Source organism: Macadamia integrifolia, chromosome 3 (genome assembly GCF_013358625.1).
Source record: "Macadamia integrifolia cultivar HAES 741 chromosome 3, SCU_Mint_v3, whole genome shotgun sequence".
Taxonomy (NCBI): domain Eukaryota; kingdom Viridiplantae; phylum Streptophyta; class Magnoliopsida; order Proteales; family Proteaceae; genus Macadamia; species Macadamia integrifolia.
The window spans coordinates 34,091,494-34,113,448 of record NC_056559.1 but is presented as its reverse complement, the minus strand read 5'-3'; the positions used below and the strand labels follow the sequence as shown (position 1 = coordinate 34,113,448).

The 21,955-nt window shown below is 42.1% G+C and overlaps 1 protein-coding gene across 1 annotated transcript; it reads right to left on the bottom strand.

Annotated features, from left to right (window-relative positions):
- Positions 1–5,999: 5,999 nt before the first annotated feature.
- Positions 6,000–6,509, bottom strand: LOC122074391. Its single transcript, XM_042639214.1, has one exon. It carries the CDS (start codon positions 6,507–6,509, stop codon positions 6,000–6,002), a length of 510 nt encoding a protein of 169 aa, XP_042495148.1.
- Positions 6,510–21,955: the final 15,446 nt, after the last annotated feature.

Below are 21,955 nucleotides of genomic sequence, written 5' to 3'. Positions count from 1 at the left end.
TATTGGAGGATTAAACTGATTTGAAAGTATTTAAAAAAAAGTCAGATTTAATCACACCAGGATCAGAATTGAAGGAGCCTTCAAGGTTAAAAAGACCATAGATAGAATTGCGACTTTACTAGGCCCTATCGACCTATGGAAGAAAACAATATTAGAGTCACCAAGCATCAACCACTTGAACCATGAGTTCTTCTTAAGAAAACTCTTCTCTTTCTTAACTCTAATATGGAAGCCAAAGGATACATCGTTGCCTCGAAACCTGTTGGCTGCACTACTATTAATAAAAGGATGAATCCTAGAAAAAATGATGGTTTTCGTGAAATGACAAGAAGAATGTCAAGAGTTTCAATAAAGAAAATTAGAGTAGAGATGCAAATTGAAGAATATTAAAAATAAAGAACATGTAATTGGATGTGAACAATGAGATATATTAGTAAATAAACTGTACTAAAGGAATAGAAAAAGAAAATGATATCATTCTATTAACTATTGAATGAAAATTGATACACAAATAATTCAATAAAAAGTGACGGAAAAGATAGGGTTAATATATTATGGAACTCATAGAAAAACTTAATACAAAGAAAGAACAAGAAGATGAAGAATAAAACAAGATTATTAGATCTTACTGAAAGTGCTTTCCATTAGAACCTCAAGAACTCTGATTGTGACATGAGGAGGGAGCATTATATAGAGGAGTTCATCAAGTTTTTCCGTTATAGGCTCATAATGTTTTGTAACGTATGAGCATCAATGTTTTCCATAATAAGGTCGTAACGTATTGTAACTTATGTCTTAGCATGTTAATTCTTTCAATATGACAGGTTGTATACTCGATAAAATCAGCATAGTGTAACGTATGCGCTAGCATATTAATTCTTTTAATATGACAGGCTGTATACTCAATAAAATAAGGTAAATGCATTTATAAGATACAAACTGAAAATGCTAAGGAAAGGTACCGCATACAATTTTTTTTGGACAAAGTTTTCCTTGACCACATGATGAACAAATATATATGTTGGGTCCTGATTGACACTGAGAGGGGTGGGGGAATCAGTGTGCCAAATATTTTTTCATTTTCTAGCTGTACCCCTGATGTAGCAATCACTATTTATATTTTAATAGCACAGTCTACTGATGCTGCCCAGAGCTGCTATGTATACTACTGACCATTCTTACTATTGCACAGAACTTACTCACATAACCTGTATTGCTGCCCAGAGCTATCTCATAAACGTCACACGGTAATCACTGTCACATACATACATAGTCGTATGCACATCCACACTGCACCACCAAGTGGTCAGGTCTACCAGATGTACACACCCATTCTGTAGTCAAACGCTCTAATCTACAATACAAATACGAGCATACACATCCACAACACAAGAAATACGTGCTTCGGCCAGTTGCCTACATGCACGGAGTAATGCCCAATATCAGGCTCAGCATTTCTTCAATACTAATTATGACTGCACCCACAGCCAAGGGAACACATTCCCAGTTTCCACTAATGATATACAATGGCTAGGTCTTCACCCTAGTTTTCTCATAATGATTTGAGAGGCTGCACCCACGGCAAATAGGTTTAGGTAGTTGTAACTACCAAGGAACACATAGCCCTTGTGTCCAACACCCACTAAACACACAAAAAAAAAAAATGGTTGGCCTTATAACAATGCCCTATAGTGAAACACTCATACATGAAAATTTCTCCCCAAATAGATTACAACTATCACTTAGGCATTTTATCAAACATTTTGCCTACAATGATTTATAATAATGAAAATTTGGCAAAAGTGAGGTTACCTTGGCAAAGAGTAACTGTTGGAGATGCAATAATGTCGATCTCCACTTGATGCGGATCATAACCACGTTGACTCGGTGCTGCCAATGCTTCAACCCCGGTTGACACTTGGGTTTCTTGAAGCAACTCACAAGAACCAAATTCTAGGTTATTCTTTTTCTTCTTTCTTTTCTCCTTGTCTTTACTTTCATGGAGCAACAATGGCATTCACATTCACATGCACACTCCTCTCTCTCTCTCTCTCTCTCTCTCTCTCTCTCTCTCTCTCTCTCCTCTTTTAGTCTTTCTTATAAATAAAGCTTTGATGGGGAAATAGTATTCTCAAAAAGAACCATCAAACTCCATTAATTGGATATGAGAAAATCTTTCTTGAGAGGCATTCAAGACACACACAAAGAGAGAGAAAAACTTTTTCTCTATTTCCCTCTTCTTCTCTTCTCTTCCATTTTCTTTTTCTTTCTCTTGGCAACAACCAATAGAGCTTGCTGCCTTGGTTTCTAACAGCTTCCTAAGCCTCTAATGGGGGCTATTGATGAAGTGCAAGAGGATGGAAGTCTTTCATTCAAACCCTTAGCCTTCCACGAGCTTCAACTCATTTTTCCAACCACCTTAGCAACCCCTCTACCTGATTTCTTCCCTCTGGTGTGTAGATCTCGAAGAGATAAAGAATCTTCAACTTGAATCACCCAAATCAGAGTTAAGATGAGGGAGATATTGCCATTTGAAATTGGACGAACCAGAACACTCAAAATGGAATCTTCGGAGGTTGGCGTACGCTATGCCGGTAGTGTGCGCAACAGGGGCGAAATCTGATGGTAGATCTCATCTAAAAGGAATCTCTTAATCTGAGCTGTCCGATTAAACCAACGGACAATAGATCTAAACCATAGTTTTGAATCTTGATGACATCATAATGACGTATGCGCTGACATTGTCAGACACATTGTCGATCACCGATTGGTTGGTGTAGCGAGTTTCACGGTACGTTGTCGGCTAACTTTAATAAAGCTCCATCAATCTTGACCGTTAGATCGGAACCGATCTGATATGATTGGCTCAATGGAGAATCTCTTTATAGATTTTATGCACATGTGCTACACACAATCAAGACTCAATATGGTGAGGGGCCACACCATTATATCTAATACACTTCACCAATGAGAAGCATCGGATAAGCATCTTCAACGCAAGCTCTTGCATGAACCGTCAGATCTGAATCTGACCGACATGGCTCAATCTGAGCCGTGTATTAAGGATCCCTCTGATTCTCTTATATACACATAAGGCCCTGGCTTCATATTTCCAGTGCTAAACATCCGTTATCAACTAAGACCTTAAAAATCTCAAAATTACATAAAAGCACTTCAAAATTCAAAAATAAATTTCAAAAAATCCACCCAACACCGAGAGCATACTGATGAATTTTTGGTTTGGATTTTCGAACCGGCTTTACAGAAACACTTATAATTTTTTCATACGATATCTGATCGAGATGAAACGAAGTGCGTTGGAACCATAAATGGACGCTCTACGACTTTCCAGAAGACTCAATCATTTGACTCAACCATGTAAAAAGACCAAAATGCCCCTAGACCTTTCCAATGATGCATCTTTCTCATACGGAATCGAAACATGATGAAATTAGAACCGTTGAAAATATTGGATTTTTGTCGTATTGTTACATGGAGAACACTTCCTTTAAAAAAATCATCTTCAATGTCGAAACTGCCCTCGATTGCCACAAATGTCGTAACTTCTTCATACGGTATCGGAATGTGACGAAATCAAATGCACTGGACTAGGTAAATTACAATCTATCTTTTTCATGAAGAATCGATTTTCAAAAATACCATTTTTATTATCAAAAATGCCCCCAAGCATAAATAAGTCAATTTTACCAGTTTTGACTCAGAAACCCGCACCACCTACTAAGGATGTATTAAACCACTCAATGCATACCAAGTGGCTCTATTATCTTATTAGTGATACTGGACACTACCATGTCATCATTTCCATCCACGTCACCTAAACTGGTCACGTCATCACCGCCACGTGGCTGGGTTGCCAACAAGGACATCCATAAAACAACAATACATTCAACCACTTTTCTCTAAACCACTAGATAAGCATCAAGGGTTTTATAACATTGATTTTAAGTCCATGAATTTTACATGGTTTAGTAATAAGTGGAAAAAAACAGTGTAATACATATTATTATGAGGGTAATGGCCGGGCGATTTCGGGCAATCCTTGGGCTCTCTCTCTCTTTTGGGGCACATCGTGGGCGTTGCATTGCCATATTCCTGCTCGAAGACAAATGGGGGTCTATTTCTCAAATGGCTCTCTCTCGTAACCCTTGGGGGTTTTCTGGGAAAGAATATTAATGATTGAAAAATAATAGGGATTGCGAAAGATAAGATTTGGAGTCGTGACCTACGATTATTGTTACACCCGTGCTCTAACCCAGTAAAATTTGAACTTTTATGATAGGTCTCGGGATGGATGTAATGCCCACGGCCCCATTAATCTTGCACAATATTGTCCTCTTTGTCCCATGGGCCTCAAGGTTTTAAGATGCGTTATGCCTTGTTAAGGAGGCTAGAGGTTATCAACTAACCCAATAATCTCTCCTTAGGTGATGTGGGACTAAAGTTTGCACACTCTCACCAATCTCCCAAACCCCCTAGTACATGCCGTATTCTCGGTGGGGACACCTCACCGATCTCCTAGGTGGATCCGATACTTGCCGTATTCTTGGGTTCGAAGTTGACAACAAAGGATGGTGAGATCAAGGAGCTTTAGTGGAGGGTGCAGGACTTAGAACTTAAGCTAGGCATCAGGGCAATTGCTGATATAGTTACCTCCACGGATGAGCTCAATTTCAACTATGATGACACCCACCCTAAGGACTTTTTCCTTTTCTTATTTTCCTGTATATACCTCATAGAATATTCTTGTGAACAGAGAAAATATTAGTAGCAAACATTATACACATTTATATCATTATGTTTTATTTATTACACTATGTTTAGTCGAGCATGATTTGATCCACGCCTTTAATTTCCCATCATTAGCTAGAGTCTAGGAAACAAATGTAATTCCCTTGCAAACTAGAACAACTTAATATAAGGCACCAATAAAATATACCAACATTGATTAACACACCATTACAATTGAAATAGGAAAGTTACAATTTGTGGGGACAACTTTTAAGGCCGGTGAAGTTCAAGAGTTCCTCGGGGCCACCCTGCTGCAATTGATATTATTGCATGATGTAGAAAGAAAGTACAATAATTTGTGGGTCAACCAATCAACCCAACATATTTGCAACCGGGGGTCCTCATCAGGAATCCTTGTTGTGGCCACCATTGGCAATTCTACCTTATCGTGGGTCTTATTTTGCGGATATTCTTCCCACTTTGTGATGCTTTTGAAATTGAGATTTTCCCTCTTGTCTTGATAATTGAGATTTTCAACTGATTACCTCACGACAACTCCACCAATTGTAACCTTTTCATTAACCATAATTGGTGTATGGTTGGGCATTCTGTGTAGTGATTTGTTCCAAACTTCTAGCTAAAGTTCATTTTTTTGAGACTTTAGAATGTTTCTACCAAGATTGTGGGGTCCAAATCACAACCCTTCCTGAGTTGTTTCACCACCTCTATGATGATGGCGCATGCCCTGCGTTGAGGCATATGCAAGAGATATCGAGTTATCATGCAGAAAACTAATGCATTGCCCCAACATTTGCGGTGAACTCCCTCCAATGGTGGAAGCCTAGTGAAAACTCTTGACACATTCAAAATGTCAATCATCCTTTTTTTTGGCTAGAATTCATTTTTATTAAATATAAAAAGAAAAAGAATGAAATAATGTACAAGCTGAAAGGAGCCAAGTAGAAGCCCCAAACAGCTAACAAGGGGATTAAGAAGGAACTCCTACTCCACCTTCGGCATTGCCATCAACAGAAAAAGGAGACCAAAACTCAACACCCACACAAAGATAAAATTAGAAATAGCACACACTAAGCCATCCTAATTCTTGGATGACCCAAAGCATCCATATCTAGATCCATCTTGACCAAAGCCGACCATGTTGTCACTGGGGCTGAAGTTTCAAACCTAGCTGCTGTCTTTGAAAGAAAATCAATGATTGAATTTGCCGCACGAAAACAATGACTGATTTCTCACTCCACACGATCTAAAAACCTCATGCATGCTAACCACCTTTGACGAACGATCCAAGGAACCTTGTTGTTTTGAAACAAAGTAACCACTGCGGCCGAGTCACATTCAATCCACAACCTTTGGACGCCCAGATTTTCTGAATGTTCTATCCCAGATATTACAGCCAAAAACTCCGCCTCAAAATTGGTATGATCCCTGTAATTTGCCATAACCTCCATCTTCTCATTTTGAAACACACCACTAACTCTAGAGATACCTAGATTGCCAAGAGAACACCCATTTGTGTTTAACTTCCACCATCCTCTTAGAGGACGACACCGGAATATTTCAAATAAGACTCTCTGCCTACCTTGAATCCTAGAGAAATCCAACCTCCTAGCACTCATCAGATCCGAAAGAGAAATAAACAAACCAGTGTGAACCAATGTTTGACAACCAATTTCACTTCTGATCATGGAAAAACAACACTCCATTGACTTTGAATCACCTTCATGTCTTCTAGCATTCATTTCCAGCCAAATGCTATAAGGAATTGGCACAAAGCTTTTTTTCCACACACTGACACGGGACCACCTTCGCTTTAGACTTCCACCAAGCTATAAAGCTCTCCATCCCATGGGATACTATTCCAAAACACCCCAAAACATTCAAAAATTTCCGCCACATAGCCCTTGCAAATCTACAATCATAAAAAATATGATCTCTAGATTCCTCCTCTTGATCGCAAAGACTACATTTAGAAGGCAAGGACACCCCACTTTTCTTCACATTTCCGTTTGTAGGGATTTTGTTATTGACGTCCATCCAAAGACTGCTTGACAAGGCTGAATCTTTGATTGCCATACAAGGGAAAACCAGCCCACCTTAGGCGATTGCCTTCTGATAGTTTCCTAGGCTGATTTTATAGAAAATACACCAGATGAGGTAGGATTCCAATGACAGACATCCTGCACAATAGAAATAAAGATAGAATTGATCTCCTAAAAAATATAGCAAGCAAACTCGATCCCACACTTGGTAGAGCCCAACTGTTGTCTCTTATAAAATCTGAAACTTTTGCACACAGAGGATCAAAAGAATTAGAGTCCAAACCCAACCTTTCCATAATAGGCATATTACCCAACAAACTGTCAGACCAGAACTTGATTTTGTGCCCATCACCAACCGTCCATTGCTCCTGAGATCCATTAAAGCCCCAAAAATTTTTTAGGTTTGGCCAGATAGAAGAAGAAAATTGCCCTTTTTTCATAGAGCCATCAGCCTTGAGGAAGCAAGCACGAAAGATACTTCCTATTGAAGAGTCTTCAAGTTTTATCTGCTTTGCCAATTTACATAAACATGCAAAATTAACATCTCTCAATCTTCTAATGCCCAAACCTCCCTCACGCTTAGGCCTACAGACATCCTCCCATTTAACCACAATTTTTTTTTCCAAGTCCATATCCCCTGACTAGATGAAGTTAAGCATTCACCTTTCCACCACCTTTATTGAGGACTCCGACCACCAAAAAATCCCAAATTGTGAATTGGAACACTAGAGATTACTGATCTCACCAATTTCACCCTTCCTGCCATTGAGAGCAACCTACCCCTCCAGCCAACCAGTCTACCTTTTATTTTATCCAGTAAAGGAAAAAAGATAGTCTTTTTTCACTCTCCCTTTGAACAATTCCATGCCAAGTACTTTGTTGGCAGCCTGGCAGATTGAATACCCAGGTAATCACTAATAAAATCCTTCCTATGATGAACCACTTTCCCAAAAAATAAACTACTCTTTTCAAGGTTAAATTTTTTCCCAGAGAAAGCTTGATATTTAACCAAAAAAGACTGGAGGTTCTTCACATACTTTGCAGACACATTCATTAAAATAAAAATATCATCTGCAAAACATAAATGAGAAGGAATAGGCACACCTCTTGGACCAGGAAGTGACTTTAGCAACCACTCTTGAGTCATAGACCTCAGACCCCTTCACAGAACCTCCTCATCCAGAATGAACAGAATGGGAAAAATTGGATTGCCCCGATGTAAGCCTCTACCCACTTCAAAAAAACCCATTGGACCTCCATTGACTAAATTAGATACCTGTAGACACCCAAGTTTATCACCCTCCTCCAGCTATGATGAATTACAGATCTTGGATGTGACTTCTTGCTTCTGATTGATAGAGAAGATCATTGATTAAGGTAATCCAACCTAGAAACATCCCCTACTCACCTAAAATCCCAAAAATCCCAAAACTCCCGTGCAAGAGGAAAGAGGGACTTTTTATATACCAATGAATCCAGCCAGAATGACTACACGGATGGATAGTACTCAGAATCACAATTCCAACAATATATGGTACGTCAAAATTGGACTATCAGATCTCCCAAAATCTTTCTTGTAAAATGACACTTTCACATGAGTGCAGCCCTGCCTGCCCCACACGCAGCCTTGCCAGCCCCTCGCGCAGCCCTGCCTACTCTGCATGCAACCCTTCCTAGCTCGATGCATACCTCACACACACGCTAGCCCTCACTTGCCCCTGTATGCATGCCACGCACCCCCTGCGCAGGCCTCGCACACTTGTCATGCATGTCTCACGCTCCTACACATATGCCTCATGCCTCGGCTTGCATGCCTCGTGCACCCGCTGCACATGTCTCATGTCCCCGCCTGCCAGTGCCACGTGCCCTTGCATGTATGCCTCGTGCACCCACCGCACATGCCTTGCACCCCCACCTGCCAGTGCCTTGCACCCCCGCCTGCATGCCTCATGCACCCGCCAGCCCTTCCGTGTGTGGGCCTCGCACATGCTAGCCCCTGCGTGCCCCGCGCACATGCCTTTTGCCCCTGCCTGCCTACCTTGCACACCTATCAGCCAGCGCATGCCCCTACTAGCTCACCACACACTCCCTACCTACACCATGTGCCCCTGCCAGCCCCCCTGTGCTCCCAGCCTACCCTGTGCACCCATGTATACCTCGTGCACCCCTGCCCAGCCTCGTGTGCCACCATCAATGGCCGAAATATGCATTCCAATGATTAGTTTGGTGAAGAGATTTTCTCTTCATCCATTTGTGCACTTTACACTATCCCGTTAGCATACCTTATACTGTAACCTCCCATTGGCCCAAAAAGTTATCTTTTTACCTTATTGGTCCCAAAAAAAATACTTTTTTCCTATTAATCAAAGAAAATCACCTTCCACCCCATTGGTCCAAAATTTTATATTTTCACCCCATTGGTTTGGAAAACCACTTTTTCCCCCCAATGGCTAAGGAAATACCCCTTTCCTCCCCATTGTTTAAATAATTCTATAAATACCCCCTCCCTTTGGTTTTACACACTCAAGCCTCCTAGGAGCATCCATAGTAGAGAAGCTCTACCCTCTCCCCTCCCCTCCCCCCTTGAGGTTTTTCAAGTCTTCGGAGAGATCTTCATAAGTCTTCGGATCTTCAAATTGTTCTTTGGGCCTTCAAAATTCTTCAATCCCTTGCCTTCTTTGAGTGAGTTTATGTGTATAAAAAGTTTTCCCTTAGTCTCCCTCCTCCTTTTGAGGTTCGTCAAGTGTTCAGAGAGATCTTCATTAGATCTGAAGTGTTCTTCGGATCTTCGATGTATTCTTTAGGCCTTCGAAGTTCCTCAATCCCTAGAGAGTAGACTATTCCCAAGCAAAAGCTCTGCTGGAGTGCCACCTCGGCCAATCCAAAAATAGCTCATCCTAGAGCTTTGCTAGAGTACCCATAGCCTAACCCTCCCATAGCCTATCCCAGTGGAATCTCTGTCGAAGTGCCACCATAGCCAAAACCCGGAAGTAGCCCATCCCTAGTGGAAGCTTTACCAAATCAATACCGCAGTCAAAATCTGAAAGTAACCGTTCCTAGTTAGAACTCTATCCAATCAACATCTCTCAAGAAAGGAAGTTGGAGGTCAAAACAGTCTTCCTCTGAGCCAAGAGAATCCAAAAGATAGTCCGTTCTAGTACTAATCAAGGGTCAACCCCTCTTGCCCCGAAATAGAGGTTAAGTTCAGGTATAATTTATCAACCAAATCATCATAATGTAGACTTTAAATTGACTTTGTTTTAGTGTACATAGTTATTTAAATTCAGTCCATGTATATATGTGTGATAACTTAGCCATGCATACGGAATAAGAATAATCATGGAAAATATTCGTTCTTAAGCATCTAATAAGAAGACTGGTTGAACCAAGTAGATTGAGTGCCTAACACCTTCCCAACACTACAACCTAACACTTACCCTGAATCTCTAAACCAGACCAACATTCTGACCCTTTTCTCAGGAATTTAGTCCACCCTTAGATCCTAGGCCTATAATCCTAAGTGGTGACTCCAAACCCCTTTTTGCATGATCTCGATCCCCTGTATTGGACCATCATCAAACTCTTGTCTCAATGACGAACTTTATACTCCTGCGAAATAGGCCTCCATGTATCTTCAAGTGGTAATACGATGGGGTGGGGCCCTCAGGAAAGCACACACGACACTCCCTTCCCTAAAGAAAGAGAAAAAGAGGAGAGAGGGTTGAATAGAAAAGTCTTTTTCCTTTCCCTCAAGGGGGAGAAGAGAGTAATCTCTAGCCGCTACCCTCACAGTGGTGACTCCACTGAGGAACCATGTCAAGCTCCCGACACTAGATGCTACTATTAAATACAAGAACATTTTCCACCACATTTGTCTAAAAACATGTTTGGCTAACCCCATGTTTGTAATTATATTCGCTAATCACATCATACGTCTTGCTTGAAGTGAAATCATTTGGCGAGGGACTCCCTGTCATGCTTGCACCCTCGGGGAGGTCAATGCATGTTATGGAGAGTACTCTGGGAGCAAATGGTAGCCGGTTCCTATGCAAGGGTGGTAGGTATTTTAAATGGCAAGGATGTTTATAATTGTGCCAGCACCCACGGGGAGGTTTGTGCACTTTATGATGTTCTGAGATCAAATAATGATATTCCCACATTACACTTTTGCACACAATCAATCACGGTTCCACCACTCTGTGGTTAGTTTCTTAACCTCGTGTATAGTCACTAGTAATGGGCAAGGAAGTCACCCCCTTGATCTTGTCGTACCTCTGGGTATATCAAAAGGATCATGTACCTTACGTATATAGATCCTATAAAGGAAGCCTTGTCGGTCCTATTGCATCCACCGTATGCTCGCATCATATAAGTGTAGACACCCAATTTTGTCACCCCGCTCCGGCTATGATGAATTACAGATCTTGGATGTGACTTCTTACTTCCGATCGACAAAGATGATAAATGGTTAAGGAAACCCAAAAACATCCCTTGCTCACCTAACACCCTGAAAATCATATATGGGAGGGAAGATGGCCCAATTATGACTTTTATATAAGAAGGAATCCGGTTAGAATGACCATGCAGATGGATAGTACTTGGAATCACGATTTCAATGATATATGGTACGTCAAAATTGGAACATTGAATCTCCCATAATCTTTCCTGGAAAATCACATTTTTACGCACGTGCAATCCTGCCTGCCTTGCATGCATAGCCCCGCATATGCCATCTAGCCAGCCCATTGAGCCCCGAGCACAGCCCCATGCATTATAGCTAGTCAACCCTGCACACAACACCGCGTGCCCCTGCCAAGCAGCCCCGTGTGCCCCCGAATGCATGTTGCATGCACCTGCATGCACGCTGCATGTTCTCGCCAGCCAGCTCTGTGCACCCCCGTACGCACGTTGTAAGCCCTTGTATGTAAGTCACAGGCCCCTGTGAGCACACTAAGCACCCTCACCAGCTAGCCCTGCGTGCCCCAATGTGCATGTCATGTGAACCATGCCTACACCATACACCCCCTACCATGCGTAGCCTTGCCTGTCTGATGCACCATTTGTTGCACATCCCTGCCAGCCTCCCCGTGCACACCCTACCTACCTTGTGCACCCACGACTACCCCAGCCACCCTTACCCAGCCTCATGTGCCACCATCGATGGCCAGAATATGTGTTCCATTGACCTATTGGATGATGAGATTTTCTCTCCAATCACTTGTGCACCATACACTACCTCGCTAGCATACCCTATGCCATAACCTTCCATTGGCCTGAAAAGGTATCTTTTTACCTTATTGGCACAAAAAAAAACTTACTTTTACCCTATTAGTCAAAGAAAATCACCTCCCACCTCATTGGCCCAAAATTCCATATTTTTTCCCAATTGGTTTAGAAAAACCACTTTTCCCCCTATTGGCTAAGAGAATTCTCTTTTTCTCCCCATTGGTTCAAGAATCCTATAAATACCCCCCTCCCTTTGGATTTTCACACCATAAAACACCAAGTCTCTTAGGAGAATCCATATTAGAGGAAGCCCTGCCCTCTCTCCTCCCCTCCCCCCTTGAGGTTTTTCAAGTCTTCGGAGCGATCTTCATAAGATCCGAAGTGTTCTTTAGGCCTTTGAAATTCTTTAGTACCTTGCCTTCGTTGAGTGAGTTTGTATGGAAAAAGTTTCCCTTTAGTCTCCCTCCCCCCAATGAGGTTCTTCAAGTCTTTAGAGAGATCTTTGTAAGATTCCTTTGAATCTTCGAAGTGTTCTTCGTTCTTCAACCATTTAGGTCTTAGCTCATTCCCAGCAGAAGCTCTACCAGAGTGCCACCTCAACTTAGCCCTCCCATAGCCTATCCCCAGCAGAAGCTCTACCGGAGTGCCACCTTGGCCAAAATCTAGAAGTAGCCAACACCCAGTGGAAGTTCTATTGGAGTGCCACCTCAACCTAGCCCTCCTATAGCCTATCCCCAGTGGAAGCCCTATCAGAGTGCCACCATGGCCAAAATCCAGAAGTAGCCCATCCCTAGCAGAACCTCTACCGAATCGATACTACAGTCAAATCTGAAAGTAACCATTCTTAGTCGGAACTCTCTCAAGAAAGGAATTTGGAGGTCAAGACCATCTTTCCCTGAGCCAAGAAAAGCCAAAAGATAATTCGTGATGGCATAAATCGGGGTCCCACTCTTCTTGACCCGAAATAGGGGTCAAACCCAGGTATAATTTTTCACCCAAAGTAGCATAATATAGACTCTATATGGACCTTAATGTAGTGTACATAATCTTTTAAATTCAATCAATGTACATATGAGTGATAATTTATCCATGCATGTAGAATAGGAATAATCATGGAAAATGTTTGTTCTTAAGCATCTAGTAGGAAGACTGGTTGAACCGGGCAGATTGGGTGCCTAACACCTTCCTAATTCTGTAACCTGACATGTACCCTAAATCTCTGGACCAGACCAACTTTTGGGCCCTTTTCTCAGGAATCGGGTCCACCCTCAAGTCCTAGGCCCATAATCCTAGGTGGTGACTCCAAACCCCTTTTTGCATGATCCCAATCCCCTATATTGGACCATCATTAAACCATTATCTCAATGATGAACTTTGCACTCCTACAAAATAGGCCTCCATATATCTCTGACTGGCGATACGGCGGTGTAGGGCCTACAGGAAAGCACACATGACAATCCCCTCCCCAAAGAAAGAGAAAAAGAGGAGAGAGGGCTGAAGGAAAAAGAAGGTCTTATTTTTCCTTTTTTTCATTTGCTACCCTCATAGTGGTGACTCCATTGGGGATAATGTCAAGCTTTCGACACTAGATGCTACCTCTAAATACAAGAACATTCTCACCACATCTATTTGAAAACATGTTTGGCTAACCCTGTGTTTGTATTTGTACTCACTAACCACATCATGCATCGTGCTCAAAGTGAAACCATTTGGCAAGGGACTCCTTGTCATGACCGTACCCTCGTAGAGGTCAGTGCATGTCATAGAGAGTACTTTGAGAGCAAATGGTAGTTGCTTCCTGTACAAGGGTGTGGGGTATTGTTAGACGGCAATGATTTTCACAATTGTGCTAGCACCCTCGGGGAGGTCTGTGCACTTTATGACATTCTGAGAACAAATAATGATATTCTCACATTACACTTTTGCACACAATCACTCATGGCTCCACCACCTTATGGCCAATTGCTTAACCTCGTGTGTAGTCATGAGTAATGGGCAAGGAAGTCACCCCCTTGATCTCGTACCTCTGGGTATATCAAAAGGATCACGTACCTTACGTATATAGATCCTATCAAGGAAACCTTGTCGGTCCTATTGCATCCACCACATGCTTGCATCATGTAAGAAATAGATAGAGAGTGCTAGGAATGCCACAAGTTGATCTGTAGAATTTGTTTGCAACCTTGGAAAAGAATTTTCCTATGATACATTCTAGTCGTGAAGAAATGCTCTCCTAAATGGGTTTCAGATAAAAGGTGTCCTTCCTCCTTAGAAATAAAATATGGATGATTTTGCATATGCGATCCGGGTTGATTTCTGTCAATGTCCCATGAAATGCCAAATTATCTAAAAGACCCGAGGAAACTAGGAGGAAGGTCACCTAGTGGGCTAAGATTAAGGAAAGCATGACTTCATTGACCAAGAATGTATTAATAAGAATATTCTAGTCAAGCCGCCATTTTTATAAAATTTTCGCTTATGATATTGAATAGACTAGGGGTAGGGATCCCTACCCACTCCTTATCATTAAGTGGACTAACTTTGGGTGGATCATTAGTTGGCAATTGAGTGGATGAATGAGTAAAGGGTTTGGAATATAAGAAACCTAAAATAAACCACTTTTGGTTCAGGCACAGTTCCAAACCTCAAGTATTCTCTGCATTCCATTTGGACACATCAGGGTAACCGATTGTCTCGATTAAGTCTAGTATCACCTCCATCATCTCTTCGAGATTGTCTACCATTAAGTGATTACAACCCAATTCATATGGATCCACATGACTCTGAATCACCCAAGCAAGTATGGGTCCACCCCGTAGAGACATTATAAATAGAAATGACTGATGTCAAGAGAGGAATAGCCCAAATACTGCATGCACTCCAAAACCCTCCTAGGGCTGAACCAGCACAAGCTAATGGAGAGTTGGATGAGAACGGAGCTGCGGGCCACTGCGGGAATTCTTCCTAAGTTGACTCAAGAGAACTGGAACAAGTCAGGCCAATCGGTCAGAGAGGAGTTTCACCTACCCATCCAAATGGTCAACAGGGGGGTCTATTCTAGGGTCCCTCCTCCCAGGGTAGTAATTGAAGATGAAGAAGAAGAGTTTGTGGCGCACATCCGAATGGAACCTCTAGAGATGGAGAGAGAAAGAAAAATCAGAGTGTAATTAGAGAAATTGGAAAATATGCTCCAAACGGGAAAGAGTTTAGAAAGCCAAACAATGGGTTCTAATGAAATGAGTTTCTTTTTTGGGGCAAGGATTCCCGAGAAGTTCAAATGGTAGCCTAGGTTTGAACTTGAGACCTCCTAATAAGCAAAGGATTTTACACACTATAACTCGCTAACTATGCTAGGTAGTTGTTGTTATGAATCTTCAATCACTTAAGGCTGTGGTCTATCGATCTTTGTTGGTATTTGAAATATTCTTTATACCCCTGGGACAATTACAGATAGGCTGGTTCTGCATCTTGGTTCAGTTTTGATCCATTATTCTTTTTATGGCCCGAAAAGAATAATCATTTGTATGGCTGACCAAATGAATGTGTACTTTTAATTGAATAGATCCATCTTTCTCAGAATTTCATCCTCTTTTCAACCATGAAAAGAAATAGGACCTCATGTAAAATAAATTGGAGATATAGCATCTGATAGTCCTTAAGGCATTGAAAATATAAAATCTACAAAAAGAGAGTAAAACCCAAAGTAGCTCCATTCTAAATATGTAAAATCTATGTTTTACTACTCTAAATTTCACACATAAATGTGTTCATCAGCTAGCAAAGAGCCCATGGAATATTCTTCCATTGATAAGTACAACATAAGTGGTTTTCCTTCCACCGGTGCTATCAATACTGGTGGGTTCATGAGGTATCCTTTGATCTTGTCAAAATCTTGTTGCCATTGGTCATTCCATTCCATGGGCTGATCCTTCTTCAGCAATTTGAAAATTGGTTCACAGATCATAGTCAGCTGTGCTTTGAACCTGCTAATATACTGGATGTGACCCAAAAATCCTCATATTTGCTTCTCAGTCTGAGGTGTGGGCATCTCCTGAATTGCCTTGATCTTGATAGGGTCAACTTTAATGCCTTTTTCACTCACCAAGAATCCTAACAATTTTCCTACTGTTGCCCCAAATTCACACTTCTGAGGGTTCAAATTCAGCTGATACTTTTTTATCCTTTCAAAGAATCGCCTTAGTACTGGAATATGCCCCTGCCGATCTTTCGACTTTACTATCATGTCACCCACATAGACTTCCACATCTTTATTCATCATGTTATATAATATGGCTATAGCTGCTCTCAGATAAGTTGGCCCGACAGTCTTTAGCCCAAAAGGCATCACCTTGTAACAATAGGTTCCCCATGGACTGGTGAAGGTAATTTTCTCACGATCTTCTAGGTGCATAATCATTTGGTTGTATCCCAAGAATCCATCCATAAATGATAACAATGCATGCCCTACCATGTTAACCAATACATCATGTGAGGTAATGTGAAGTCATCCTTAGGGCTTACCTTGTTAAGATCTTGGAAGTCTACGCACATTCGTACCGTGCCATCCTTCTTTGGCACCGGTATAATGTTGGCCAACCACTGGGGGTACTTCACCACTTGTAGAAGAAACTCTACATTCCACTGCTTCACAACTTCTTCTCTGATCGACTCACCCCATTTTGGCTGCATCCTTCGAAGCTTCTGCTTTACCGATTTTGCCCCAGGGAGGTCGGAAATCGATGTTGCATGATATCAGGGTCTATATTAGGCATATCCTCATAAGACCGAGCAAAGGTTTCAGCAAACTCCTTTAAAATACTAATCATCTATTCTGCTTCTTCATTGTCTAGGGTGGTACCAATTTTTACCTCTCAAAGGCATTAGTTGGTTCCTAGATTAATAACCCGAGTATCCTCATGGATGGGTTGGGCTTTCTTTGTTTTGTATTATTTTATTTACTCTTGATATTTATTAATATCATCATAAAAAAAGGAGGCAAGTCATACTTGGAATCAGAAATTTCATTTATGAAAGGAGTAACAGACTAGACATACACGGTTTCTGGACTCTCCTCAAGAGGGGAGGCCTACACGAAATCATAAACAGAAGACTCAACAACTGACTCAACTACAAACTCGATGGCTGGTTTGATGCTTTCATTAGTGGTATCCAGTTTGATTGACTCAATAGCATGAGTAAACTTGAAATTCTCCCTAATGTTAGTCCAATTTAGGAGTGGTTCGATGGCTCAATGGATGAGGAGGTGTGGCAATGGGCCTCCTCCTAAGAAAGTTGCTGCTATTTCTTCAGTTGTGCAATGGTTCTCCTGGATAGGTGCTTGCTAATCTCCTTCCATGTAAATCGTGAGTGTTGACTGAATTGCATTGGTAGGGTCAATCGTCGGGTCATCTTCTCTGATTGCATACATAGAATACCCTCCAGGTTCTCCAGGTGAATAATATCCAGACTCATCATCTTCATTATTGTCCCATGGTCCCTAGTAGTCATCCTAGTCCTGATACTCAACACCAATTTGAGAATTAGAGTCTTCTCCATTATTCTCATCTTCACTCTTGTTTTTGTCATCATCCTCTATGTCACTCCTGTGGATTAGAGAGGTGTGCTTTTTGATTTTTTCTCCTACTGCCAAAGCTATCACTGCTCTGAGGAGGTCATCCGTGACTTCTTTAATGTTTTTCAGGTTGTCCTCCTGAGGTATGGTGGGCTGAATTAGAGAAGTGGGATCACCATCCTAGCATTCTCCTAAAGCATTCACTGATCCTGTTGATGAGGTCATCTTTTAGGAGTCTGGTAGTGCAAGCATATCCTTCCACATGTACCCATCCATCTATCCTTCTTTTGAGTTATACACTGAGGCTTGGGAATGGGATTGGTATGAGGGTGATGAGGGGTATGAGGCGGGGTGATTTGAAGGTGATGTGATATGAGAGGTAGGATAAGAAGATCGGGGGTGATAAAATGATGAGGTCCCTTCTCCTTGATGGTGTGGTGAAGGCTGATGATATGATGGAGGTTGGTAATATGGTGAAGGTTGGAGGTATGGTGGGGATTGGTAATGTGGTGAAGGTTGGAGGTATGGTGTGGTGGATTCTTCTGTTGATGAGGAAGGATGAAGGGCGGGTGACTAATCTTCTGATTCTTCTTCTAATGACTTTTTCCTTTTGGGAGTCCTCATGACTTTGTCCCTTTGACTCGTGACTTTCCTGTAAGCACGGGCATTAATATGATTCTTCCGAGCTCGGGATATAATGAGTTGAGTGGGATCACTCTCTATTGCTTCCTCATTTAGATTGTTTACATGGTTAGGGAGAGGATTGGTGTTGACATTGGGAGGTTGCTTGACCATGACTTCAATAGTTTGTTGTCTACATAGTCTTGGGTCACATGTAGAAGGCCTATGCATCTTTCAGTGTTGTGCCCCTTTCGAGTGTGGTAAGCACAATATTCATGATCTCTATACCAAGCTAGAGGAGGGTTGCTGATTACTTTTGGAGCCACTATCCCTAGCAATCCTTGTTTCTTTAGCTTCTCATACACTGCTATCATAGGCATTCCCAAATCAAAAAATTATCTTCTTGGACGAGGGGCCTTCTGGGACGATGCATCTACTTGTATCACAAATGGTTGTGAAGAGGTGATAGGTGAGACTAACTGTTGGACCGTACCTACCACATTAGTTTCAGAACCCGTTCTGCGTCCAACTCTAGTGTTCTTGCCTGCATCTTGAGAGGATCCTTGATACTAGGCCTCTCTCAGAATTTTATTTCCCACATGTGTGCCGGTGGCTATTAGGGCATCAAAACTCTATAGATGTTGGTAGTAGAGGACATCATAATTAGGCTTTGATAAGTTCTCAATCAACATCTCCACTTGCTTTGCTTCTAAAGGCCAATCTGCCATCTTAGTGGCCTTATCCTTAAATCTCATCAAGAAGGCAGTGAATCCTTCACTAGGCTGTTGTCTCAACGTCTCAAGCTCTTGATGTTTCACATCCACTTTGGTGTTGTACGAGTACTACGAGGTGAAGGCCTTCACCACTGTTGTCTAATTCTGGGTTTGGAATGACTCCAATTGTGTGAGCCACCTTAGTGCTAGTGTAGACACCCAATTTTGTCACCCTCCCTTAGCTATAATGAAATGTGGATCTTGGACGTGACTTTTGGCTTCTTATCAATAGAGATGATGATGGAAATATTTTCCTATCTGAAACCCTAGAAACCCCCACACGGGAGAGAAGAGGGTTCAATTTTAACTTTCTATATATGAAGGAATCTGGTCAAGATGAATGTACAGATAAATAGTGCTCAAAAATATGATTCTGACGATATACGGCACGTCAAAATTGGATCGATGAATCTCCCACGATCATCCCCAAAAAATTACATTTTCCCGTACATATGCTCCGCACACTGACAAGCCTGCTGGAAACCTGGAAAAATCCCCTACCTACCCCAAACAACCTAAATTCATTCCCTACCTACCTAGATAACTTGGAGACATTCCCTTACTTGGAACCCTGGAAACCCCCACGTGGGAGAGAAGAGGGTTTAATTTTGACTTTTTACATACGAAGGAATCCGATTAAGATGATTATACGGATGAATAGTGCTCAAAAGTATAATTTCAATTATATATGGTACATCAAAATTAGACTGTCAGATCTCCCGTGATCATCATCGAAAAAATCCATGGTCGCGCTGGCTGCAAGCCAGCCCGCATGCGTGTGTGCTGCCCATGGCTGCAGCACATGGCTGCTGCTTATGGCCACAGCCCATGGCTATAGCACATGGCTACTGCCTATGGCCATAGCACATGGCTGCTACCTATGTGCTGCAACACATGTTTGCTTGCCAGCCCACACCCCCATCAAGAAGGCGGTGAATCCTTCTCAAGGTTGTTGTCTCAATGTCTCAAGCACCTGACGTTTCATATCCACTTCGGTGTTGTATGAGTACTGCTTAGTGAAGACCTTCACCACTGTTGTCCAATTCTGGGTTTGGGATGACTCCAACTATGTGAGCCACCTTAGTGCTGGTGTAGACACCCAATTTTGTCACCCTCCCCTGGCTATGATGAAATTTGGATCTTGGATGTGACTTCCAGCTTCTTATCAATAGAGATGATGATGGAAACATTCCCCTATCTGAAACTTTGGAAACCCCTACGTGGGAGAGAAGAGAGTCCAATTTTGACTTTCTATATACGAAGGAATCTGGTTAAGATGACCGTATAAATGGATAGTGCTTAAAAATATGATTCAAACAATATATGGCATGTCAAAATCGGATTGACGAATCTCCTGCGATCATCCCCAAAAAATTATAGTTTCCCATATGTATGTCGTGCACACTAACAATCCTGCTGGAAACCTGGAAAAATCCCCTACCTATACCAAACACCCTAAAATTCATCCCCTACCTACCTAGATAGCCCAAAAATATTCCCCTACTTGAAACCTTGGAAACCCCCACGTGGTAGAGAAGAGGGTCCAATTTTGACTTTTTATCTACGAGGGAATCCGATCAAGATAATTGTATGGACGAATAGTGCTCGAAAGTACAATTCTGATGATATATGGTATGTAAAAATTAGACTATCAGATCTCCCGTGATCATCACCGAAAAAATCCATGATTATATGCATTGGCCACCATGCCAACCCATACCTGTGTGTGCTGCCCATGGCCTCAGTACATGGCTACTACCCATGGCCACAGCATATGGCTGCTGCCTATGGTCACAGCACATGGCTACTACCTATGGCTACAACACATGGACTGCCGCACATTTTTTCTAGCCATCCCAAGGCCCCATAGGCCTATGCTCTCACCCTCGTAGGTCCATGCCCATGCCCCCTCTACCTTGTAGACCTATGCCCGTGCCCCTCTGCCCATGCCCATGTCCTCGTAGACCCATACCTGCACCTTTGCTGCTCATGGCTATAGTATATGGCTGCTGGCCTATGCTCACCACCTATGCCACGATGCTGTGCCATAGTGCCGCACACCCACACCATCCATGACGTTGCCTGCATTGCCTGCCCTCTTATACTGACCATGCCCCATGCACTTCGGCCCAATCTTGGGCACAACCGTTAATGGCTAGGATTAGTATTCCACTAACCCGGTAAGTGAAGAGATCCCCTCTTCGCCCACTTAAGACCAATAAACCCCTTTTTTACCCATTGGGTAAAAGCCCTCTTCACCCACTTTAGTCCAAAAACCCTCTTTCATCCATTGGATAAAGATGTTCTCTCTTTCCCATTGGCCAGAAAAATCTATAAATACCTCCCTCCTTTGGATTTTACACACCAAACAACCCTATCTCACTCCATTGTAGTGAAGCTCTGCCCTCTCTTCTCCCCTCACCCTCTTGATTTTCTTTTGAGTCTTTGGAGCGATCTTCGTTGAGATCCGAAACCTTGTTTAGATCTTCAAAGTGTTATTCGGGACTTTGAAGATCTTCAATGCAAGTTCTTAGTCCAATCCAGTTTTTGCAAAAAATAGTGTGTTCTTCAATCATCTCATTTGAGTGTTCTTGAGTTTTACCAGAAATAGAAATCCCTCCACCTTGAGGTTCTTCGGGTCTACGAAGAGATCTTTGTCAAGATCCGAAACTATGTTCAGATCTTCAAAGTGTTCTTTGGGGCTTTGGGGATCTTCAATCCATTTTTAGGTCAATCCATTTCTTTCTAAAAATAACAGTTCCTAATGGAAGCCCTGTTCAAGTGCCCCTGGAATCTTTTTAGAAATATCCATTCTCAGTGGAAGCTCTACCGAAGTGCCACCTCAGCCTAGCCCTCCCTTAGCCTATCCCCAGCGGAAGCTCTGTCGGAGTGCCACCTTAGCCTAGCTCTCCCTAGCCTATTCCCAGTGGAATTTCTACCAAAGTGTCACCTTG

What these genes read in the sequence shown, in the direction of transcription:
- LOC122074391 (XM_042639214.1), bottom strand. Translation starts at nt 6,509, where the DNA reads ATGAATGCTAGAAGACATGAAGGTGATTCAAAGTCAATGGAGTGTTGT.